General features: G+C 46.3%; 2 protein-coding genes across 2 annotated transcripts; one reads left to right on the forward strand and one right to left on the reverse strand.

The window, feature by feature from the left end:
• Nucleotides 1–397: 397 nt before the first annotated feature.
• On the reverse strand, nucleotides 398–10,613 carry LOC115332512. Its single transcript, XM_040503164.2, has 3 exons — nucleotides 10,504–10,613; nucleotides 2,346–2,663; nucleotides 398–2,003 (listed from the first exon to the last, which is right to left on the reverse strand). Exons 1-3 carry the CDS (start codon nucleotides 10,591–10,593, stop codon nucleotides 1,056–1,058), a joined length of 1,356 nt encoding a protein of 451 aa, XP_040359098.1. The 5' UTR covers nucleotides 10,594–10,613; the 3' UTR covers nucleotides 398–1,055.
• A 978-nt stretch (nucleotides 10,614–11,591) lies between these two features.
• LOC115332510 (TNF receptor-associated factor 4) lies at nucleotides 11,592–23,070 on the forward strand. Its single transcript, XM_040503163.1, has 3 exons — nucleotides 11,592–11,945; nucleotides 21,906–22,901; nucleotides 22,966–23,070. The coding sequence occupies exons 1-2, from the start codon at nucleotides 11,676–11,678 to the stop codon at nucleotides 22,899–22,901; spliced, it is 1,266 nt and encodes a 421-aa protein (XP_040359097.1). The 5' UTR covers nucleotides 11,592–11,675; the 3' UTR covers nucleotides 22,966–23,070.
• Nucleotides 23,071–25,042: the final 1,972 nt, after the last annotated feature.

Below are 25,042 nucleotides of genomic sequence, written 5' to 3' on the forward strand. Positions count from 1 at the left end.
TCGTTTTTCTTTTTTTTTTTTTAAATCTTAATGATCAATGCGTTAGCATTTTCTTCTCAATGCTTTAGAAAGTGTGCTGCACCGTTGCCCGGACCCGGCCAAGACCCGAAAATCAGCCCTGGCCCGAATCGTGGGCTGGGTCGGGCTCGGGTTTTCGAGTAGGCCCGGCCCTGTGCAGAGCTCTACTGCACATCACTAGGGCACTCTTAGAAAACAATGAATTTCAGTATTTATCAATTGGTCTCGATAAACAGGTGTCAGTTTTGCTCCTATTCATTGCTCTTTTTTTTTTAATAATTTCAAGTGGGGTAAATACATTGAGAGTTACTATATTTCAGAAAGTGAGATAGTGCAATGGAAGATAGAAAAAGATGTATTGAGTAGTAATGCCTCAAAATATGAAAGGATAACTTTTATTCTGTTACAAATACTGCACGATTTTCTAAACATGTGTCTGAAATAACCCTTAATCGAAACACCATACAGCACTATGGAGTTGAACAACCTAAAAACTTCTCAACTGGATACAGTCAAAGCGAAAGCTGAATTTATAAAAAAATGAAGTTCCTATCAAAAGAAACAACATTTATATAAGCCTGACTAAAATATCGCTCCTGACTGTTTGCATACTAAATTAGCTGTGAAGTCGAAAATCTGATTGCTCTGCAATCCAAACTAAAACGAAAATAAAAGTAATACAAAAATGCAAACAGATTTAAGCAGGCCTAGGGGCTGTTCACTAGTCACGATCCAAATTGATAGCAAATGAAACAATAAAAGTACTGACACAGAAGTATTTCTTGCAGGCTCTCAACTAGTTGAAAAAATAATTGGAAATCTCACAAAAGTATCACGGTTAATGGAAGCTAAAACACCAACTCCCAAAGCAACATTTTTTAAAACAATACACTGTAACATTACATGCAAGGAAAGTATAACAGTCACAATGCTTTTCCTATATCAGGCTCTCAGAAAAGTTAAAAGCTCTTTTTGCAAAGCTAAACACACCAGTACATGCTTAATCCCAATTAGGGTATGGCAAATATGAAGAGAGATTAGGGCTCTACCTCTAAGAACACGTGGAGTGTATTGCTTTGTATAAACCCACCCGTTTCAAGCTTCTCGGCTGTTGTCAGGTCTGCTCCACATGCAACATTTGGTTTTTCTTTGGGCCTCAGAAAGCATTCCTGGTATTCATCTCCACAGTTACCAGGATTTACCATGTGCGAAATCACATTTGACTGGTCTTTGGGGTGAATGACACCAATCACGTAAAGCTTGCGAAAGGGCCACTCCAGCTGCAGGTCCAGTTTCCCAGAGTGTATTTCCATGTAGCACCCAAGGGACATCCCATTATTTTTTGGTTCGAGTAACACACATTGGGAGACATTGTAATCGTATATGATCCTTGTGGGACTAATCAATTGTTGTAACTTCCCCTCAAGCGCTCTCTTCTTCAGGTCTGCCCACCCCTCAATGTACCAGTGGACCCTCACAGGCTTACAACAGCCAAGCAAACGCAGCTCCTTGCTCACATGGTCTTTGTAGTCAGTCATTGCTGCCTGGAGAAACTGCAGTTCTTTGGCAAAACCGGTGGTGCAGACCATGTTAAGGCTGTAGAGCTGTTCAGCAAGCTTGGAAGCCTCAGCCTCCAATTGGCCCTTGCATCTTGCACCCTCCGCCCTGACATGTTCGCTGCACCGGTTCAAGCTGGTCTGCAGCGACATGAGGTCCTCGGAGATCTTTCCCGTGGCTCTCTTCATCTCGAGACAAGCACTGCCGACGTCCTTGAGGTCTTCTGTGGCAAGGTAGTCTGGAGGCTCACACTTTACTTCGTTAGTGGTGCATCCACTCTTGAAGTGCTCCATAATGTCGCACTGCAACACTGAAGAGCGGCACAGGCAGCAACGCACGACGCTGAAGCCGCACTCCTTGTAGTGGGCCAAGAGGCTGGCTGCAGTGCCAATAAAGCTGCAGCCTTTAGGAGCGTTCCAGCAGGCGACCTGGGAAGGACGGAAACATACACAAACTATGTCGAAAAAGTATGTGCCATGATTCGGTCCCACTATGTATATGCCAAAAATGTGGCAGCTTTGTTCGGTTCCAAAATTGAAGACGAAAAACAGTAGAATGTTGTGCAAATGCTGTTGACGTCAGATGTGTAGGTGACAAACACGCCTACTTCTGATGTTGCCATTGTTGTTGTGTACTGTTGCTCTCCACTCACTTATGAAGCGGGCACAGTTTGTTACGTGGAGTAGGTAGCTCCGGTCATATTGAGACCCGGGAAATGAAGATGGGGCATTTCAACTGACAGCAGTCGCAAAGAGGTTACGGCAACTCACCGTACGGTTCAGGAGATACTTGAGAGAGACGTTTAGCTGTTCAACATCATCTTCGCAGAATGGTTTCTGGTCGACAGGACAAGCGCTTCCTCGTTCGACGCACTGGGCATGGCACTTTTTGCACAGTGTGTGTACGCAGGGAAGCCTGACTGCTTTCTTGTACACGACGCCGCACAAGACACAGGCTCTCTGTGCAATGATGGGCTCTTGGAAAAGCATGGGCCTCAAGTCGAGGACGTCGGAGCACCCGGCAACCCTGAAGGATGCCATTTCCAGTTGGGAACCGTCGCCCGTTCCGTCGATGGCAGGCATGGAATGCTGTGAAATTAAAAACATCAGATCAGATGACCATAGAATATTGTTAAATAAATTTAGCTGAGTGCATTGCAAAATTATGATCTAGATGATATCCATTGTGCAGGCCTCTTGTTTACGAGGCCAATGTGGAACCTAAAAGCTGATATCACTCGTTTTTGTAGAAATGTGACCTTGCTTGTGGTATTTTTTGTTTGATTCTTGCCATGCATAGCACCTTTTTGTTTAAGAGCTTTTGGGGACAACTAAATTGAAAATCTTCTTAAAGGGGCACTGATGGAGTGTTTATGCTTGCCAAGGTTTTTATTCACTCATGACAGATGAGGGCCTAACTACCCAAAACACAATTTGCGGCTCAAAATTTGTTTTTATTCCGCCCGAAAACTGGCCGGTTTGAGTTGCGCTCACTCTCCTCTCCGTGGTCACGTGCAATTCTCTATGGTTTCGACTTGACCACCAAATATAATTAAAGTCGTGGGTCATCGAAGGAACACTCAATATTAAAAATAAAAAAAAAATATATGATACCCATTTTTTGTGGCTTCCAAAAAGCTGCAACTATGTTGATCAAAAAAAAAAAAAAAAAAAGTTGCACAGCCCCGTGACTTCCAGCAACCCCGCTCTATATTTCTTCTTTCTCCCCAGCCCAGTTTCAGTTTCGAGTAGTCGCATTTCTTTACTTTATTAAAAGTAGGTACATGTGACGCTGTAGCAAAATATTGATTTTCTAGTCTTCCGACACCATAACAAATTGCCTGGCAAAAGAAGTAAAAAAAAAAAAAAGACATTTTGAGGGAGTGTCAGTGTCCCTTTAACAAAGAGTAGCGCTAGAGCAGCAGCCATGGATGTTGACAACTGTACCCTTTATAACGGACAGTAGCTTCAAATGAAATCAAGTTAATTTGTTGTCACATTTTACATGACAACAGGAATTTGGATAAAAAGCTGCTAAAAAGCAGCTTTGAGCCGCCTAGCTTAGAAACAAAACAAAAAAATTCTTCTTCTCTTAAGTTGACAGATTTCTGTAACTACCACCAGGCCGTGATCGCCAAACTGACTTTTGGGGATCCAGTAAAAAAAAAAAAAACTAAAAATATCGCCCCTGCCTCCTCCCTCAGTCAAGGGAGTCACCATTGTCTGCACCACATTTCTCATTCAATGACTGATAGCAGTTTGAACAGGGGTCCATTTCGCAGGTCCCTATCATTTCGTGGAAGCACGTTTCATGGACAACTTTTTGTGGACATCTTTCCTGGACACACAGTGGAAGGTGTGTGTCCTGTGTCCCTTGGACACAGGACCCTGCAACATTTTGTGGACGACACATCTTTTTTTTTTTTTTTTTTAACCAAGCGGCTAAAAGCTATTGTTTGATTCACTGGTGGATGTTCGCCCAAGCCTTGCCTGCCCCAGCCACTGCCCTTCCTCCCCCATAAACTAGACGAGACGTAAACTTTCTGCCGAAAACCCAGGGCTGTGTTTGACAAAAGGTCGCAAGGCCTGTTGATGAAACAAATGCGGGGCATCTTTTGATGAAACGATCTGTCGACTAAAACTCATTCCATGAACTGATCGCCACAGTAGTATCGCTTCTTCGAAACACGTTTTGTGGAAATATGTATCCTAAATAACTTTTTAGTGATGCACGTTTTGTGGACACTGCTACATTTTGTGTACATATGCTCCCAAAACGTTTCATCAACATTTTTTTTTTTCTTTTTTCTTTACAGGATTGGATTGAATTGCTGGCTTCATTTTGTTCGCTGGAAGCACACCGAAACTAAAGCAGACTCACCCAGGCGAATCCGCAAAGGCCCGTTCACACACTTGCAACCGAGTAGGACGAAGAGAGACAAGACCGGCTTTTAAGCCTCTTGCGACGGCGGAGGATCTGCTCCGCAGCAGCGCATCCGGTCCTCCGCCGTCGCAGGAGGCTCAAAAACCAGTCTTGTCTCTCCCGGTCTCACTCAGCTGCAAGTGTGTGAACGGCGTTTAAGTTTCACTGCAATCTGCCATTTGTACTGTTCGCATCTGCCAGCAGCAGTGGAGTCCGCCGAAACTCCTTGGGAGGCCCTTAGCAGGCAACACAGGGAAAGATAAAACAAAGCTTGGGACAGTATGACTTTCTGAAAACTGTATACACGGAAACGAGGTGGTTAGGAAACATCATAATTTAACATCTTGAGATCAGGAAGTTGGTAGAGTCTCGAGGGAGATTATCTTTGAGGGTGCTTGGTGGCAGATGCTTGTTGTCGGAACCGTGTTTTAGCCTGTCAATCCACGTCTGGTCAAATCTTCGCTACGTCGTGTCCTGTTTTCTTTATCTTTTCTTGTTTTGGTGTGGTCAAATAAACTCAGCCGTTCTTGAGATTTTGCGCTGTGTTGTCCATTCTTTAGTTCTTCCTAGTCCCATGGTTTTAAGTAAAGACGACTTTCTATGCTCAGCAATAGAGCAGCAAAATTGTACACACTTTGTCAGTTCTAGAAAATATCTCTCTGAAGCCAACGTCGTGAGACAAAGCTCCTATAACGGAAACAAGCTAGCTCAATTTGAGTGAAGGTTTGTTGTCGCTTTTCTCAATTGGAGGTCATATGCTACTCAATATTTTGTAATCACAAGTTAGCTCAAGTCACTGCAGGGAATCAAGAAAAGTTTAAAAAGAATAAAAGATAACACTTTCTTTAATATTGACGTGCAATTTTGCTACTTTTAGAGAAATGACTTAAGTTTCTGAATTAATAACAAAACTACAGTGATGACTTTTTTTATATATTCATCAGCTGCATTTCAAGACGCAAATATTGATATATCGTACGACATTTTGCATTAAGTTGTTTGTTGGTAAATAATTTCTGAAAGTGTCTCTAAAACGTGTTTCTTTTTACGTTTCCCCCATAATTTTTTTTTCTTCCTAAAATTATAATAGTTTTATTATTTGGTGTTCAGGTTGTAAATAGTCTTTAAATAAATGAATTGTTTTTTAACTACGTGCCTGCTTTGGTAGACATTGGCGGCTGCGCATATTACCACAGTGAAATCTTGGCAATGTCCACGCCTCTAGCATCTCAATTTTATATCTCTGGAAAAAACTTAGTCACACCATTCACATAGAGCCGAATGTTTCTTCCAAGAGCCTGGCTTTCCCATATACAAACACGAAAACAGCGCACGTTTGACGATGTTAAACCAACTAGCCCAACTTACCGCCTTGTTGTTTCCCATATACTTATTACAGAAATATCAAAGATATGACCCGGACGGTCATTGTATGATCCGACGTGGAAACACCCTACTATATTTGATGACAGGTTAAGAGTAAAGTGGAAGCTCCTCCCACCTCTTTCCACTTTAAAAGAATGAATGCTGGAGAGGAGGGCACCTCCTCTCCAGTGTTTGTTTCGCTGAAGTGGAAAGAGGTAGCAGGAGCTTACCTTGAACTCTTAACCTGTCACTGACTATACACCTTTCCAAAGAAACGCTCCTAGGCCGCTGCCATGTTGCTGATGCCAATGCGGCTAGTGCGACTCTCGCGCCCCCTATCAGCTAGAAATTTTCTGCCACTCTTTTGGCCTGTGGAAACATGCACAGCGCGATTCTCTGTCTATGTTTTGCGGTTTGGTATTCGACGTTTTCGGGCCCCTCTTGAAAGTTTCCACTTAATTTTTCTGATGCATGCTGCATACCCTTTCTGTGTATTCTTCCACTGTGACAAAGAGGGCTGGTAAGTACCTGCCATTCAAGCGTTTCTGCTCGACAATCACGGGAAACGAAGGAGGGGAAGGACGTCGAACGACCATCGAAGCGATTTTGCAAACAATGACAACTGTTTTCCCCCTTCCCAGAGAAAATCCACGTAAAGTCCTTCTTAGTCATGGCCAAAAATGGTTGGTCGTGTTGGAGTCAGTCGCACCCGTTCCTTTGCCGTGGTGCTGGTATGAAAAAAGTAAGCTCTCCCCAAAATGTGCCCCAAAACAAAGTTGTCTTGGATTCCGTTCGATCGCCAAGATGCGACTCGTTGACTGTGCTACTTGAGATCTTTCTCAAATAAATTATTTTTAGATAATGCTGTATTGTTTGGTACGTATGATATATTGTTTGAATGTTAACACTTGCTAAATTGTATGTCTGTGTCCTGCCCATCGATAAACACGTTATTTGTAAGCGTGAAAAACGTGTGCTTTTCGGCTATCTTCTGTTGTAAATTATTTTCGACAGCTAGGCGTTTTGTCGTTTGACATGTAGCTAATCAAGCGGCGCCGTCAAAACTTGTATCTTTTTTTTTTTAGGGTACAGGCGTAGGCGTTTATTTATCCAATCACTGGATGCCGGCAACCTAGGCGATGTGCGTGGAAAACCGCTTTCGACGAAACGTCGCAGTGTGTTGATGAAACCAACTATCGACGAACGGGCGCAATGTCGACGAGACAGTCTGTAGATGAAATGTCGTTTGACGAACTGAGTGCCAACGCTGGTGCGTGTCGAAATTGGAAGAGGCGGGGATCAAACCGCTGATCTCTTCGTCACGTGGCGCGATCAGAACTTGGTGTGATATGAACACAAACCAAAGTCGCTGTTAACACACAATCGTAATCAGAATACAAATTGGGCCAGTCAAAGTACACCTATGAATAGTGATCTGCCTACTGACAGAACTAACCCTTAACCCATCGTCGGTTGGCATCGTTTCGCTGGTGGAAAGTGAAACCTACCAAAAATTCCTCGCGGTGAAGATCATGTAGAATGAAATGCTGAAAGTTCCGACGAACAAGTGGGAGAAAGACTGTGGTCTTACCGATCTACGATTCTCGCTTTTTGTGCAGTGAAGGGCCTTACACAAACATTGATATTCACCGCGTGCGCTGGACGCAACTACGACAACAAAGACATCTGTCAACTCTTTCAAAAACATAGTAAAACGCGCTTCGGATTATGGGTTGGCTTGAGAGAAGCCTGATCTCAACCAAATATTTTTTCGCATCTATTAGCGAAAGGAATATATTATACTAGGTTTCGTACATAGCGTGCAACGCTGTCAAAGGTACTGAAGTGGTGCACATGAAGAAACAGAAAAAAATGTCTTCCTTTGCGCGTTTCGTGGTCAAGTGGTACAAGGCGCTGCTCTGGTGATACCGACGTCTCGGTGGCGGTGGTTTAAACCCACTTGACGCGTAAAGTTTTTTTAGATATATGTTTCGTGCAAGATTGTGCGCATTGCCGCAGTGCATATTTCATTTCTTCCTCTCTTCTTGCTTTTTATTTATAAGTCGCCGAGAGGCCACATTCCTACCATCCGCTCTGCCACTTTGCAAGTGTTATTTGCATCCAGCACCGAGTTATATTTATCTTTCGTGCGGCGTGAAATGAGGAATCGCACTGATAGCAGCCTTGTCCCAAAACTTATAAGACGTTAATCGACAATAGTTGTGGCCTGTACAGTTTATTTTGAAATAGCTGTCAAGGAAAGGAATTTTCCTCTCGGGGTACTTGCGATGCACCTTTAGGCGAAAGGCGTTGTGTGTGAACTCGTCATACTTGACGTATCCAAGAGAATGGGGGCGCTGCCGAGCATAACGAGCTAAAACTCGTAATCGCAAGTAATAAGGTTGTGCTCCTCAAAACGAATAGCAATAAATTGTTCCTACTGCTGTTAACAAAACTGTATTTTTTCTGAACCTTTTTGAGACAAACGGCGCCGAAGTTAACACGCGTCACCCGACACCTGGGGTGGGGTGATGTGATTCGGGTGGCACGGTTCGGATCGATTCTCGAATCGATCCGAACCGCGTGTCCACCTGCCGTAACCGCTGTGGTCGTGGTTGTGGCGGCCGGGGACCCCCTGGACCATTCTGGGTGTCTTGTTCTCGCGGAAGACACCGCAAGGCGAGTTCGAGATCCCGCGCCCCAGCTTTTGCTTTGCATCTTTCTTTTTAACTGCGTTTTTTTAGCTGCGTTAGATGATAGGCGAAAAAGTAGTACTTCGTCTTCTAACGGTTTCGCCTTCCCCTCCCTTTCGGCCAATGTACACTCTCCGGCAATAAGAAAGACCCACTGGGAGCGCAAGGCCGAGGCAGTGGCTGGCGGGGGCGCTGCAAGCGCTCCGGGCAATTCCATTCTGCTTCGAGGAAAGGACGCTCACTCGGGCTCAGCTAAAGTGAAATGCGCTTATCAGATTCTGCTGAGCCCCGAGTGAGCGTCGTCCCCTCGAAGCAGAATGGAATTGCCCGGAGCGCTCGCAGCGCCCCCGCCAGCCACCGCCTCGGCCACGCTAAAGTGAACTAGCCACGCGATCCCAGTGGGTCTTTCATATTGCCGGAGACTGTACCTACTCCTATTTTTGTGACGTGTCCGACCCTTGCCTGTTTCGTGCCGTCTTTCGCGTCTATTACTTGAAGAAGGACGTCCGCCTGAAACGTCATGTATACCTCCTTGTCCGCGTATTTTTTTGAGAAGCACAACCTTATTACTTGCGATTACACGCTTGACGGTCCCGGATGGATGGATGGATGTTACTGGCTATACCCTTCGTATCGGGTGGTAGCTTGCGCCACCTAGCCTAAGTCTAAGAAAGACAAACATTTGATTTGATTTCTCGCGCCCTTCTAAGCCAATTTTCTACCCCCTAACTATCACCAGGTATGATGAACAGAACAGCGCACACAAAGACAAGGACAGAGAAAAGGAACATGCAGGACACACAAGCGCTGACTCGCAACTGAATTTATACACAATAGAAAGAAGAAGAAACCGTTTTGAAAGACACGCAGGGCACGCAGTGCTTATGACACGCGGGGGATCGGTGGCCGAGTGGTCTAGCGCACACCAGCTCGGAGCACGTGGAGCGAAAGCTCGCGCTGCAGAACCCAGGGATCCTGGGTTCGAGCCCCACCCCTGCCCGTTTCGATCTGGATGAGCATCGTACCGGCGTGCGGTCGTGTATCACTACTGCGTGATGCACGTTAAAGACCCCAGGCTAGCGGCTGTACCGCACTGGCTAAATTTCTCATCTACAGCTGGGAGACTCGTCGCCCCTGTGAGGCAGACCAAGTTCTAGGCTGTATAAACACACACACAACCCAATTATTATATTATGACACGCGACACAACACCATCTAACTGCAACTAACTGCATCTAACTGAAAGACACGCAGGGCACGCAGTGCCCTGCGTGTCTTTGAGAACGGTTTCTTCTTCTTTCTATTGTGTATAAATTCAGTTGCGAGTCAGCGCTTGTGTGTCCTGCATGTTCCTTTTCTCTGTCCTTGTCTTTATGTGCGCTGTTCTGTTCATCATGTCATCATACCAACTCGCCCAACTTACTACACTTCTGCTATCACCAGGTAGTGTGGGATATCACCAGGATGACCTTCGGGGGATCGGGCAAAAAAACTAAAAACATCACCCCCCGCCTCTTCCCCCCGGCGAGGGTGTCGCCAATTTTCCTCTAGTCAGACCTTGTCGGCGTTACCCCCGCACCGGACCCACTGGGAGACAGGGTGCTCGAAACTTGTATGTTGCCAGGTCCTCGCTTCGGGGACGCCACCTTGCCTGATAGACACTGCGGCTTGTACTTCGCGACAGTACGGGCGCACACTCCGGTGTTTAAGGGGTATTCACACGAGGGAGAAATCCCGGGGATTTCTCCACGGCACGCGCGCGACGAAAACGTCAGGCTTTGCGACGTGCAAAAGCCTAGCGTTTTCGTCTCGTGATGCGCGCGTGCCGGGGAGAAATCCCCGGGATTTCTCCCTCGTGTGAATACCACTTTACTGACCGGCTCCAGGACTTCACGACCGACTTCTCCGGGAAACACGTTCTTGTACTCGCGTACACGTGGGCGATTACCTGCTTGCGCTTTTTCGAGGTCTTCACACAAAGAATCTTCGAAAATGTCCGAGCAGGAGAGGTACTTGAGCTTGCCGCGTAAGACGCCATCTCAAAACCAGCCAGTGCCACAACCCGAAAACCCGCAGCGGCTGTCGCACGGACGAAAACGAAAACAATTTAAAGTATTTTACATTATCTTTCCATTTTTATTGAAAAAAAATATGTGATCCGTCGAAATAATAACGCCACTATCAGTTACTAGCTTTATTGGTCTTTATTGAATTTTTTTTCTTTTTGTTTACAGGGGACGCACAGAATAAAATGCAATCCAGTTCGATCCAATCCAATCGGAGCGGAACGCTTTTTTACGCAATGGCGCGGGCTTTGTGAAGCATTCTGCTCGGAGTATTTTTCCAATAAGGACAGGCTTCGCCATAACAACGTCGCAGGTTTGTATACAGTCATATCATACTTTGCTGCAAGCTCAACGCGCGCGGATGTGCAACCGAACTCGGCGTGCGTGTCTACACACGCACACGCGCGCGTCTACACACGCACGCGCGCGCGCAAACATTTTGAATTTGTTACAGCACGCAACACAATTATTCTTAGGAACCTAAAGCTTTGAGGAGCCATTGATGTGGATGGGAAAGTGTAGAAGGGGGCTATCAGTCGTTCGCAGCAGCCGTCTGCCGTCAGAAAATTATCCACAAACCACACGAAATGCGTAACTGTAATAAACTAACACCAAACGCTAGCCCCTCCAACTACTATATTGCAAGCACTCATGTAAACGCCGCTTTAAAATGAGGCTGTGATTTCAGTCAGGAAGAAGACTTCCTGATGCACTGGAAACCCACACCCACAGTACTTTGGAGAGTACCTGCTTTCTGGCATTAGCAGTACGGAGCATTTCGAGCAGCCACTGTTTTCATATCAACGCTAACATAACTTGATGTGCAAAAGCTACTGGGAGGCTGGTCTTCCGGCGAGCGCCAAGCAACTCTTTGATCTGTATGTGCTATTTGTTATAGTTCTTTGAGTTTGTGTTATTGCTTAGTGGTTTTGACATCTTCCTTACATGATCACGCACATGTCCTCCACAGGTCTTCTGAAGAAACCTGCACAATTCACATATTTCTTTGCATGCCACGGAGGAATTGGCAGGCAGCGACCTTGCCCCTCTGGAGATGAAGTCTTTCAGAGTAGCCGGGTTCTCCGACGCCCTGGACTGGAGGCCCACGCTGTTCCAAGAGCCCATCATCGCGCAGAAAACATGCGCCGTCTGCGGGGTTTTATACAGGAAATCGGTCAGGCTGCCCTGCATCCACACACTTTGCACGAAGTGCCATGCTCAGTGTGTCGACGAAGGGAGTGTGTGTCCCGTCGACAAGAAACCCTTCTGCGAAGATGATGTTGAGAAGCTGGAGGTCCCTCTCAAATACGTCCTGAACCGTACTGTGAGTACATAACCTCCCCCTCACGGTTACTAGTTAAAGGGCAACTCCAGCCAAAACTCCAAAGGAAATAAATTACTGGTGTTGCTTTAGTGACACAAAGTACGACCCCAGCCAAAATATTACGTCAAGGGGACGCTGCATTGCCAACTAATACCTACAGGGTGATTCAAGGAGAAACCAGGCTCTTTAAATCGACCGCAAAATTTGGTTTCTTAACCTATCGCGCTACTGCTTTGTGCAGCGTTGTCCACAGATGGTGCATTTTTTTTTTTTTTGTAAAATTTGCAAAGAGCAAACTTACCCGAGTAAAAAGTAAAGAAAGAAAAAGGCTTAGCTCCTATGGAAACACAGCGAAGCAACCAGTCTTCAAACAACACGGTGCCGTTTCGCACGGGAGATAGGAGATGGCGCAAGAGAGAGAGAGAAAATCACTTTAATTAGAGCACAGATTAAGTACCCAAGATATCCTCCGCCTGAAGTACCAGGGCGAGCTGATCTTCCAGTTGCGGCGACGCCAACCATGCACTCCAGGAGGGTGGTGGGGGGTTAGGAAGAAATGAGGTGGTGTAGGCGACCGGGCAATGAAGGAGACAATGTTCTTGATTGGCATAGGGAGCTGGGCAGTTGGGACAGGAAGGGTCTGATCGATAGCGGAAGAGGTAAAGGCGAGCAGGTGTGACGAGGGTGTTTGTCTGGATTTTACGGAGAATGTGGGTCTGCGCGACACTAAGCTGTGGATGTGGTCGAGGTAGAAGTTCATGAGATATACGGATCTGTTTGTAATGTAACTTGAGTGTTTTTTTGTACTCTGCTGCCTCGTCATTGGTCGGGGGGCTTAGCCAGGGGATTGCAGGTGCCCGGCTGTGAAATTCGCGGGCGAGCTGATGTACCAGCTCATTACCTGCTATCCCTGCATGACCAGGGACCCATCGAATCGTGACCGAGGATGAGGAGAGAGAGTGTAGGGCCATTTCAAGGTCCTCTCGAAGATCGGCAGGGATTTGTCTCTGTTGCAAGGAGCGTATAGCAGCCATAGAATCAGAGTAGACAGTGTAAGCGGACGTGCGCGGCAATTGGGAGAATGATATGATGGCATGGATAATGGGGACAAGTTCTAACGTGGTGATTGACGGGGGGTCGCTGTATGGACCGCACGTGTGAAGAATAGGTAAGGAATGTTTAGGTATGTAGATTGCGTACGCAGCCGTGCCGGTGTCCAAGATGGAAGCGTCGGTATAGGCTACCGTCTGTGTCTGAAATGGGGGATTATGATGCAAGGCCTGAGCATCTCTGCGACCGTCGTCCAGGCCCGGAGCCATGCGGCGGGGCAGAAGAGCGAAACGCAGATTAGAGGGCAATGGCGAAGTGGGTAAGTGCTAGTAAAAATCAATTGGTGAGAGTCCAGCTTGTTCTAGGATCCAGCGCCCTTGATGTGACCCCGAGAGGCGGGCTAGCTGTCGGTCACGATGGAGGTGTAGGAGTGAGGAGAGGGGAAGGAATAGGCCAGTCTCGTAGAGTCTTTGCGTTGAGGTATGGATTGGAAGGTTAAGGGAGGCCTTGTACAGAGTGCTTAATGCAGAGCTGAGTTTATTAAGTTGCTGTCGTGTGAGCGTGAAATATGGAACCGAATAAAGAATTTTACTAAGAGCCAATGCATGAACCAATTGACTCGCTTGTTTTTCATTGAAGCCTGCACGTCTTTGCACGACTCTGCGGACAAGATGTGTTACCGAGTGGCACGTGTTTATCGCCGGGGTGATGTTAGCCTGATTTGATCGATCGTGGAGATGGATGCCGAGGACCTTGCATAAGGATACTCGCGGGATGGTCTGATGGTCTAAATAGAGAGAAATGAGATGGTTTACAGAGCGCTGATACTGGGTTTGAGACAGCAGGAGTAATTCCGATTTTTCTGGGGCCGGTTTCAGCCCTGCTTGGGTTAGGAACGCAGTTATGGTGTCTAGACCTTTCTGAAGAGTAGATTCAACTTCCCCTGGTGATCCGTGAGTGCACCAGAGGGTGAGGTCATCAGCATAAAATATGTGGGAAAGGTGGGGTATCTGCTGCAGGCAGCGAGCTAGCTGGGCCATACCCAGATTGAAAAGAGTAGGGGAGAGGACAGCCCCTTGAGGTGTACCTCGTGTGAGTGAGAGTGGTTGGGACAACTCGCCCCCTATACGAAAGCATGCAGTGCGGTCCTTAAGGAAGTTTTGGATGTAGGTATACAAATTTTGTCCGCATTCTGTTTCTCGAACTGAAGCGAGTATGTGATCATGACTTATGTTGTCAAATGCTTTGCGAACGTCTACTGTGACGAGCGCATGCACCTGACAGGAAGATGGGGAGAGGAATAGGTCTTGAGTGGAAACATGGGAACGAAAGCCGATTTGGGTGTGTGGCAGGAATGCAGTGGCTTCAAGATGTTCTTGAAAACGATCGAGGACCATCCGCTCCATCGTCTTGCCCACGCAAGAGGTTAAGGAAATGGGACGGAGGTTATTAAGTGATGGGGGTTTTCCAGGTTTGGGGATCATGATAATAGTAGAAGATTTCCATTCCTTTGGGTATGTACCCTCCGACCAATGTTCATTTATGTAGGTCAGGAGCTGTTTTTTATTCGCTTCTGGAAGGTTACGGAGGAGGCAGTACGTGATGGTATCTTCTCCTGGGGCTGATTTTCGTGAGTTTTTTGCTAGGGCCAAGTCTAAGTCTGCTAGTGTGAAAGGGCTGTCTAAAGTCGGGTTTTCAGGGCCCGAGTAGGAGGGGTAGTTTGAGGTCAATGCTGGAGGGATGTATAGGTTCTGTAAGGCTTGGATAAGGTCTGTGCTACCTTGTAAAGCTAAGTGTTTGTCTAGCGTGGGAGCGGGAGGTGGCTGAGGCCCTAGAAGTGAACGGAGGAGATGCCATGCGGTCTTTTGGTGGAGGGTACCGTTTATCTGATCACATACTCTGTTCCAGTTCGAGATGTCGAGAGTGCTGCAGTGTGTAGTAATGTCTGCATCTAGGTGTTGTAAACGTTCTCGGAGTTGTTGATTGTGGGGTTGCTGGCTAATGCATCTTAAGATACGCTTACGACGTCTCCAGAGGCGCACTAGATGCGGGTCTGGCCGTATCGCCGGGGCTGTGGTGTTTTCTATTTTTGTGGCTTGTGTTCGGGCTTGTTTGATGGCGCATATCCAGGTCTCGTAAGAGCCTGATTGCTGCCCGGGTGAAACAAGGATGCTGCGAAATTTATCCCAGTTTGTATTTTTGACTGATATTTTCCGTGAGCGGCTAGAGATGCTGAGTGATACTGAGAGAATGAAGTGGTCACTTAGAAGTCTCTCTTGAGTATGAACCCAGACACTCGAGTTTCTGCCGTGGTATAGTGTGAGATCTGGGGTGGTACAGTGTTGCTGGCGTGTGCCTTGTCGGGTTGGCATGTCGGGAGTATTTAAGACAGTGAACTGGCGCTGTGAAATGTACGATTGCAGAAGTCGCCCTGGGCGAAGTGTGGATAGGTAACCCCAGCTGACATTTGGGGCATTAAAATCACCGCCCAGGAGTACCTCGTAATTAGGTGTCAACTCTGCAGCAAAGTCGAAAAGTGATTTGAATAGGCGGTGCTCTGTGGGGGGATTATATAGGTTGAGGAAGCATATAGGTCTGTGTTTAGGGAAGGGATAGTAAGCACATGCCACTACATTTTGTCTGAGAGATGTAGGGATGATCAGTGGTTCATACTGATCGCAAGCGGTCGCGACGCCAACTGCCGCCAACGAAAGAGCATACGACGCCGAGAACCGACGTCTTTAGCAAAAAAGAAACTGCAGTTCCTTGTTGTTACCGCGCCTGTTTTTGTTTCTGCGACTGTCGCCGCCTGCGAAATGCACGCCGCTTTTGAATCAAAAAGATCGTCTGCTAAAGACCCCGACTCTCGGCACCGTATGCTCGTTCGTTGCGCCATCTCTTGTCTCCCGTGCGAATTGGCGCCGTGTTGTTAGAAGACCGGTGGCGTCGCTGCGTTTCCATAGAAGTTAAGCCTTTTTCTTTCTTTACTCTTTCCTCAGGTAAGTTTGCTCATTGCAAATTTTACAAAAAAAATGCACCATCTGTGGGCAACGCTGCACAAAGTCGTAGCGCGATAGGTTAAGCAACCGAATTTTGCGGTCGATTTAAAAAGCCTGGTCTCTCCTTGAATCACCCTGTAAAATAAAAACGTGACCCGCTGCTCCTTAGCGTGCCACCAGCGAGTTATCGATCGCTAAAGCAACGTTGGCCGTGACGTCATAATCATTCTCTTTTTTCTTTTTTTTCCGGACGGGCATACTTGTTGTGGGGTCAAGCAGTGTAAAGTGCGCTTCGAGCCGCTACCGCTTGTACTTCAGCTGGTGATTGGCGTATTTAGCCATTGCTTTTATCTGTAGCACTTGTAGCTTCGGTATAGCCTTTTGTTTATTGGCTTGTGAGGACTCCAAGGCTCGTTTTAGCAAGCAATGGACCTCTTGGCGAATATGTGCTGCCACCTAGACAAGCGACTGGGTTCGAGGCTAAATGGGAGGAAAACAACGCGTGCGCAAGGCCTCTCCCACCCGTTCCACACCCAAAACGTCAGCTACATCCTGTTCACCCATTGAGGCGCTGTGACCTAGATACGGCTCCCCTAAACTCGCTTTTGTTCCCATCATGCATAATCTTCCGCCCCGAAGTTGACACAACGAAACCATCTTCCCTCTCTGCTCGGACAGAAGGAAGAGAGAGAGGGTACTGGAACCATTTACTCTCAAACCAGTGTTTCTACAAAAGGTCCATTCGGTGCGCACTCGCGCGCATCGTGGTGTCAGAAGGGCTGACCTAGCTGCAGTCATGGGCACGTTACTGCTGAAATGTAACAGTGTTACAGTTAGAGTTACTCGGGCAAAAAAGTAACCCTGTTTCAGTTACATTATTTAAAGAGTAACTTGTTACGGTTAGTTACTTCGCAAAAGTAACCTCGTTACTTCGTCGTTACTTTACACAGAAACATAAGAAAACAATCAAAAAGAACATTCCTGTATATCCATTTTGTTCTTAGCCCGAGACTGAGGCAGAAAAAAGAGGAAAGTTTCAAAGTAGAAGAAAAATAAACAGTCGACTGTTCATTTTTCTTCTACTTTAAAGCTTTCCTCTTTTCCTGCCTCACTCTCGGGCCAGGAACAAAATGGTTAACATCCATCAGCTCGCCTGCGCACTCACTACTTTATCATTCCTGTATATGCCTTTAAATTAGCATTGATTTCTTATTAGACATTGTGTCGTTCATGGTAGTGAATCTGATTATTTTGAGAAACTAAGATTTTCTTAATAATCAATATTAACATGTTTTGCTCTTCCTACTTCAATTTTTACCATGAATAGCTTGTTGAACAAGATCATAATCTAAGGCAGTATCCGAGCCAATCCGCAATGTGATAAAAGATTTAGAGTCTCGTCTTTGGCGAATTATAGGCAACTTTAGTTTTTCAAATTTTTAACATAGCTGATACCTGGTCCATAAAAAACATAGAAAATGTGCGACGTCCATGAGGTATTCACGAACAAAACAACTGGCGTCCAGATCTCGTATATATACAACCATGGTGCCAGTCTACAATCGACCAATTCTAATTTTGAATTTCTTTGATGAGGCGAAATCGGACAGAAGCAATAGAAATCGTGCAAATGTGAAGTCAATAATAATATAAGTTATACCTTGCAATCAGCTTTGTAGATGTTTTCTTATGCCACTCCAATCCATTCGTCGGTCGAAACGTTTTCTACTGCGCACACAATCTTTCATGAAACTCTTGGAGAGCAATGTTGAAGCAACATTCCTCTGACAAAATAAGTGCTGATCGAGGTACAAACAACCATTGCTTGTAGAATTCCAAACAGCTGTTGCAATCTTTTCTCCACTACTTCCTAACCAGATCGAACACACTTGTGTTCCTCCACCTCATCACCCGAAATAAAAGAAACCACCCGGAAAGCCCACGACGTGAATATCAAAAAATCAAGTGATGCCAACTGCATCTGGTCCCGGCTAAGGGCGGTCTTTCAATTTCAAGAAAACGCGCAAACGAGCAGAACAACAGACGTTTCGAGCGAATACTTTTTCTCAAGTGACGGGACCTGAAGAGGGACAGGTGGGTGATGGGAGCCAAGTCTGGTAATTGGGTTGTAAGAAAAAAAAAAGAAAGGGAGAGAAAATGGGCCTGAAGTAGACACCCGGCAAGAGTGCATCTGGAATTTGGACAATTCAAATGAGAGGGGAAAAAACATATGCTTGGAGGGAAGAAGACGAGATTCGGGAAATTGGTTTGTGCCGTAATCCTGCGGGCGTTTAGGGCGACAATCGCCAAAAGCTGTCCTCTCCAAAAAGAACTCGCTTCCTCCACCGGACGAAGAAAAGAAAAACGCTTTGTAGATGCATTGCTTTGTTACATCTGCGTGCGCTGTGGGCGATGTACCATATACGGCTGGTGCGGACACTAATGTCCCCATCCTTCCAGTTGGCGGTACCAAGCCGCCGCGGTGGCTTCGAGCCGAGAGCGCTGGCCTACGGATCCCCATGTGGCGGGTTCGAATCCCGGCCGAGGTGCCCGCAATCCGACGGAGGCTTATTGCAGAGGAGGCGCCGTGTAACCGAGCTTTCGGTTGCATGTCAAAAGATTTCCAGGTGGTCCAAATTAATCCCCAGTCCTCTGCTGGGGCATGCCAGATGCCCGTCGTTGGTTTGGCACATAAAACCCCCAAATTTTGTTTGTTTAGTTAGCGGTACCAGCTTGGCTAAGCAGGGTCACCCAAAATTTAGTTTCTTCTTTTTTTTTTTTTCCCTCCTGCCCCAGACATTTTCTGCAGCAGTTTTTGCTGTGCCCTTTCCGTACCAGGACTTGGGACTCTCACAAGTTGCGAGTCGATTTGGTGGTCGTGTTCGCAATATGTTTGCACATAAATCTGAGTAGTAACTGTAACGACGTTACTTTTTACAGTTACTTCCAAAAATAGTAACTCTGTTACAGTTAAAAGTTCTTTTCACTAAGCGGTAACGAGCTGCAGTTACAAGTTACTGAAAAAAGTAACTAGTTACCGGTAACACGTTACTAGTAACTACTGGCCAAGAACAGTTAGCACAGCAGAGGTAGCTGCCGCTTGGACCGAGTATTTGTTGCGCGAGAACAAGGCAGGGACGAGAACGACCATGACGTCACGTCCGCCTGGCGGCTAATTGCCAGTGTTGCTGTCGCCTCAAGCGGCTAGTTTCGGTTTTGTCGACCGCGCCCCAGACAAAACTTTGAGGTGCCGATATCTTTAAAACTACGCACTATACACAGAAAGAAGTTACACCTTGTAATTGAGGGACGCTGACTGTGCTAAAAACAGTCGTCATCTCAAAATTGAAACTCTGGACCGGAGTTGCCCTACAACGATTTTTGACTGTTTTTTCTTTTAATTTGCACCGAACCTGAGCGCACTGAATGTAGTAACTTAATGAAACTTTTCTTTTCTCGGATTTCGCTTTATTTAAGAAGTTATTGGCAAATTAGAATTACAAAAACAAGCAAAAAATAACCTTTTTCATGGCGTCCTTGGTCGCTTGAGTGGCCGGGAACTAGAGGAGGCTAGCGAGCTCGGCGAGCGCTCACGGCTGCCGTACTCCGTGTCCACGGCTCGAGAGGGTGCCACTAAAACATGTTCTGGAGAGGCTGTATGAAGCGGGCAGCCGGGGCAGCTCGCATTGCATTTGCAGCGCAATTAAACACTAATTCGGCATGACACTTCATTGGCCACAAATGACAGCAAACACAAAGTAAAGATCAATCCAGAATGGGAGCCACTTTGCGCTGCCATACCTCCAAACGGCCAAACCGCAAGTCAAACCTGCTCGCTGAAGGCCTTCGGAATGGTCGGAACCGGTCGGATCCTCGAGCGCGTATGTGACTGCAGCGCCGCCGCGTACATCCGCGACCTTTCTACGCTCGCCGCTAGTCGGTGCCTGATCCCACTACCTCTTTCTAGTATGCGCCACCTTTTCCACCACTTGGTGGCGGGTATTTCAATGGGTCATTTCCTGTTTCCGTATTTTATAAACTGCATTTGTTTCTTTTCTGATATAAAATACTGAACAAAAACTACCTTCATAAATAATTGAAACCGTTCGCGCCACTTATATTTTCTATTTCGATTAAAAAGACGCTTTTAGCGGCTCTGACCAGTAGTAAGGCCAGGACCAAAGACTTCACATATTGCGTGCATTCGGCACCACGGGTCGCCCCCATAGGTGGAGGAGGTTTCCGCGTCGTCCGGTTAAAATACGACACACTGATATTTAGTTGCTCTCCCCGTGCCCGCTGGCTTGCCCGAACCCCAAGAGACGTGGAAACCGTAAAAAAGATACACTTAAATATGATTGCAAGGCCCCTTTAAGCTTTCCGCTTTTCTTTTCCGCCCGAGTGTACCGGCACAGAAGCGTTGCATGTATGAGTCAGTGCCCGATGAATTACTTTGTGGGTCATCCTTCAAGAGTAGAAAACAGATGTGAACTAGTGACACAAGAAGTAGTAGGCAAGCACCACGGAGTTTATTAAGTACGAGTGCACTAACTATATTTACACCGTTTTTCTGCTTCCTTGACTGTTATTGACAAACTTTCCTAAGTTCCTATATTACTAGCATACATTAGGGGAGGCACGGCCTAGGAATCGCGATTTTTTCAAAAAAGTCACATTTTTGGAAAATAGGCTGACCAGCTTTTACAACTCATAAAGAATGCTGTCCAAAAATTTTATTCCTGTAAGTAAAGTATTTACTCGGAAATAAATTATTTTCAATGTGCTTGCGGCCGCACGTGCGCGCTGACGACGCGGCCGATTACGAAAAAGTGCCATTTTCAAAGTGCGCTCCCTCCGCGTTTCTTAGGACTAGCATGGACAGGCCCCCCTTGTTAGAATGAGCGTCTCGCCCTCTTTCGTTCTGTTCGCAGCATTGTTCGCGATATCGCGCTCACAGACCGTAAAACCCCGTAGAAAACATATCTGTGCACGCTCTTATTGGTCAAGCTGGCGAAACAAGAGCTCTGATTCGCTAGGACGAGCCCCGTGACGTGGCTCGTCCTAGCGAATCAGGAAGCTCTGTTGGAAATTGGCACACAGCCAGGGAGCTACCAAGCGTCATACGGAGAGAGGGCCACCAACATGAAGGTTGCGAAGGCCCAAGTGAAAGCGCTCGAGTCCTCCAAGATGTCCCACAAAAAAAGGGAGATGGAAGCTGTAGCCAAGGCACACAGGGACCGTGCAGAGGAAGGAGTGACATATGCCCTTGGAGCATTTTAGATGAAATGGCAAGCCCCATATAAACTAAAACACTGTTCGAACTTTCAAACCCGTTTTTCTCAGCTTCATGTCTTCACAATTTTTTCACAGCTCTAAAACTATCGTTCGATGAGTTAAGCGTCCCCAAGTCTAATGTATGGCTTTTTTGGCATGAAATTTACTGGAGAACTCGGCTATGTGCTTACTTTTTGCGAATTGTTATTTCTTCACACAAAAATGTTGACGTTTGTGAAACAAGAAAAAAATACAAAATTCATACCATTATTGAAAGTTAATTTTTACATGAAATATGGCCTTAAAAATTATTTCAAGCCTACTACCGATTAGTGTAGTCATTCAGCGTTATATCCCAACAAAGAAATTGTGCCTTTTATTCATATTTTGAAACGATAGTTTTTTTCCTTTGGCACGGCTACGTGTACATTTTTTCCAACGAATAAGGCTGTAACTTGTCAAAAAATAAACCTTTTGGGTTGAAAGTTGGTGTAGCCTCCTAAGTTTTGACGTTTAACATACCCTAAAAATTTCATTGACCTGGCACAAATACTTAAAAAGTAGACTCTCCAAGGGAGTGCTTCCCCTTAATCAAAAAACAGTTCATCCAATTTCATTATCTTTTCTCTGATCCCAGGTTGCCTGCTGGAATGCACCTAAAGGCTGCAGCTTCATTGGTCCTGTAGCCCACATCCAGGACCACTACAAGGAGTGTGGCTTCAATGACGTGCCCTGCTGCCTGTGCCACTCAACAGTGCTGCAGACTGACATTTTGGAGCACTTCAGGAATGGTTGCAGCATTCCCCAAGCCACATGTCTGCCAACCGACAAATCTGACACCCAAGACTTAAGGGATGTCAGCAAAGTTTGTCTCGAGATGAACAGAGCCGTAGGGAAGATCTCTGAGGACATCATGTTGCTGCAGTCAAGCCTGAACCGGTGCAGTGAAGATGCCACAGCTGAGGGTACAAGATGCAAGGGCCAACTAAAGGTTGAAGCTTCTAGGCTCACTGAGCAGCTAAATAGCCTTAGTACAGTCTGTGCCACTGAATGCACCGAGGGACTGCAGGGTCTTAGGGAAGCAGTGGCCGACTACAAAAAGTATGTGCGTGACGAGCTCTGTGTGCAAAGGGACAAGCTGACTGACATCTTGGATCTGGTGCGCAAAAGTTTGCCAAGTCCTTCTAAGCATGAGAGAATCCATTGGTACATTGAACGCTGGACAGACCTGAAGAATGAAGCACTTAGAAGTGGCTCGAAGAGCTTGGATAGCCCCAAGAGGACCATGTATGGTTACAATGTATCCCAATCTGTCCAGCTGACATGTATGGGCAGGGAGGTTGGCCTCGGGTGCTTCATGCATTTACTCCCCGGGGAACATGACTCGCAGCTGGAGTGGCCCTTCAGCAAGGTGTTGACGGTCGGTGTCATTCACCCGAAGGGCCAGTCAAATGTGATTTCCTACAAAGTAAATTCTGGTTGGCATAAATATCGGAGAAACTTATTCCTGAGGCCAAAGGGAAGAAGGAGGGGAGGCTTTGGAGCAGGGTGCCTATCCACGGCGGAAGAGCTAGAATTTGACGGGTTTATCGAGAACGATACGCTCCATGTGTTCTTGGAAATTGAACCGTAGGCTTCGCCTTCCACCTCGCCAATCCAAAGCTTGATGCTATTGAACTCTTCCGTTGCAACTTTGGTGAGAAATGCAGAAAAACGAGTGGGAAAGCAATACTTCCCTTGCATGTAATGCTATCTTATGTGATTGTCAATAAACTGAGTTTATCATAGGAAATACTCCTCCACATTCTAATTTTTGTAATTGAGTTCTCGCGGGCATCAGAATATTTTATTCCTAGTTGCACGACTTCATCCTGCTTCGTGTTCTTTGTGTGGTGGGCAGTCGTAGGGCATATTCATGACTCCAGTGACCTATAGGGGACACCACTATCAGGAAAATATGGCGGTCGAATCCAGGTCGTGCAGTGCCATGTGTCAGCTCAACGCACAACGGTGGGGCAGCAGCAAGCATTGGACTCAACATTGGTTCCCCCGCGTTTTCCACGTTTCGAACCTGCAGCGATGTGTTGGGGTAAGCGAACTTCCAGAGGCTTGACTTTCTTCGAGCAAATGAGGAAAGGACTCCCCCTGTCCTTCCACGGTGCTGATGAACGTTGATAAACGAAGAATGTCTGACTCACGCGGTTCCATTGGTCACGTGTAGAGCAACCCGGGTCACATGGCGATACTACGGTTACGACGCAGTCACCGGTACAACTGTTCTATCGTGCAAACCACCGACAAGTTGTAAACACAGAAGCCAGAAGAGACAAGCAGAAATCGCGAAGGGACCTGTTCCGGCCAGTTCAGTGTTTTTCCCGCTAGGTGCCGTTCGTTTTGCTTGCGTCGCGAATTGCCCTCCAACTATCCAGTGGTATGAGGAAGTTGCAAATCTTTTCGTACAATTATGTCCTAAATTCGATAGATTGTACTAAACACTGCAAACAAATGGAGGCACGCATGAAATAAAGATTGTACAAGCTTGGTTGATGCTGACAAAGACTGGTAAGCACAGAATGTGCGATAAGCCTTCCAGGGAAGAAGAGAAGGACATCTGAATGGCACCTCCTACCGAAGGTTTGTTTTCATTTCTGACAAACGTTGCGAGATGGCGTTGCACGACAGGAAGGAAAGAAGAAGGTTGGCAGACAATATATTTTCTCTAACACAGTGTATAGAAATAGCGCAAAAAGAAAATAGACAGCTTTGGCTGGCATTTCTGGATATCAAGGGTGCCTATGAGAATGTGAACCAAAGGAACCTGTGGGACATAGTGGAGAGCTTAAACCTAGATGAAGGACTAGCAGCAACATTTACAAAGATAATAAGGTGATTCTAACATGGGAAGGAAAGGCGACTGGGAAAATAGAGATAAGACGAGGCCTTAGGCAGGGGTGCCCGTTATCGCCTTTCCTGTTTATGTTGTATATGCGAGGATTGGAGGATAGACTTGAGAAGAGTGGGCTTGGATTTGACCTTTCGTACAGTAAGCGAGGCCAAATATCCAGCAATCCTTACCGGGATTGATGTATGCGGATGATATCGTACTAATGGCTAACAACAGGACAGAGTTGCAGGAATTAATGAGCATCTGGTAGGGAAGCAGAGGAATTAGGTTTAGAATTCAGTAGTGAAAAATCAGCAGGCATGATTTTTAACGATGATGAAGTTGAGAAGCTGAGGATACAGAATATTACAGTTGAGAGAGCTAGTAAATAAAAGTATCTAGGAGTATGGACGTGTGGTGGTGCAGAATATTTCGGTGAGCATGAAAAGTATATAATAGGTAAGGGCAACAGAAATGCAGCTGTAATGAAAAATGGAGCACTTTGGAGTTAAAACAGGTATGAGGTGGTGAGAGATTTGGAAAGGGGTCATGGTGCCTGGCTTGACTTTTGGAAATGCAGTGCTATGCATGAAATCCGAAGTGCATGCCAAGACTAGAAATAAAACAGCATAGAGTAGGTAGGCTGGCTTTGGGGGCACATTGCAAAACGCCAAACCAGGGAGTACAAGGAGGGATCGGCGTCATTTGAGAGCAGGGAAGCGGTGAGCAAGATAGAATTAGAGGATCGGTTGAGGCAAATGCATGGGGAGCAATGGGCTTGAAAGGTTGTCAGCTATTTATACATATGGACACAAAGTGGAGACAGCGCACTAGGAAATTAAGAGGAAAGTTTATAGGCTATAGTGGAGTTACGGAAGAGCAGGTCTCAG

The sequence above is a fragment of the Ixodes scapularis genome, unplaced genomic scaffold, assembly GCF_016920785.2.
Source record: "Ixodes scapularis isolate PalLabHiFi unplaced genomic scaffold, ASM1692078v2 PGA_scaffold11__112_contigs__length_91849675, whole genome shotgun sequence".
NCBI lineage: Eukaryota > Metazoa > Arthropoda > Arachnida > Ixodida > Ixodidae > Ixodes > Ixodes scapularis.

Coding starts and splice junctions, on each gene's coding strand:
- LOC115332512 (XM_040503164.2), bottom strand. CDS start 10,593: ATGGCGTCTTACGCGGCAAGCTCAAGTACCTCTCCTGCTCGGACATTT. Junction 2,664..10,503: donor CCTCGAAAAAGCGCAAGCAG/GTAATCGCCCAC, acceptor TTAATTTCACAG/CATTCCATGCCTGCCATCGA. Junction 2,004..2,345: donor AGTATCTCCTGAACCGTACG/GTGAGTTGCCGT, acceptor CGTCCTTCCCAG/GTCGCCTGCTGGAACGCTCC.
- LOC115332510 (XM_040503163.1), top strand. CDS start 11,676: ATGAAGTCTTTCAGAGTAGCCGGGTTCTCCGACGCCCTGGACTGGAGG. Junction 11,946..21,905: donor AATACGTCCTGAACCGTACT/GTGAGTACATAA, acceptor CTCTGATCCCAG/GTTGCCTGCTGGAATGCACC.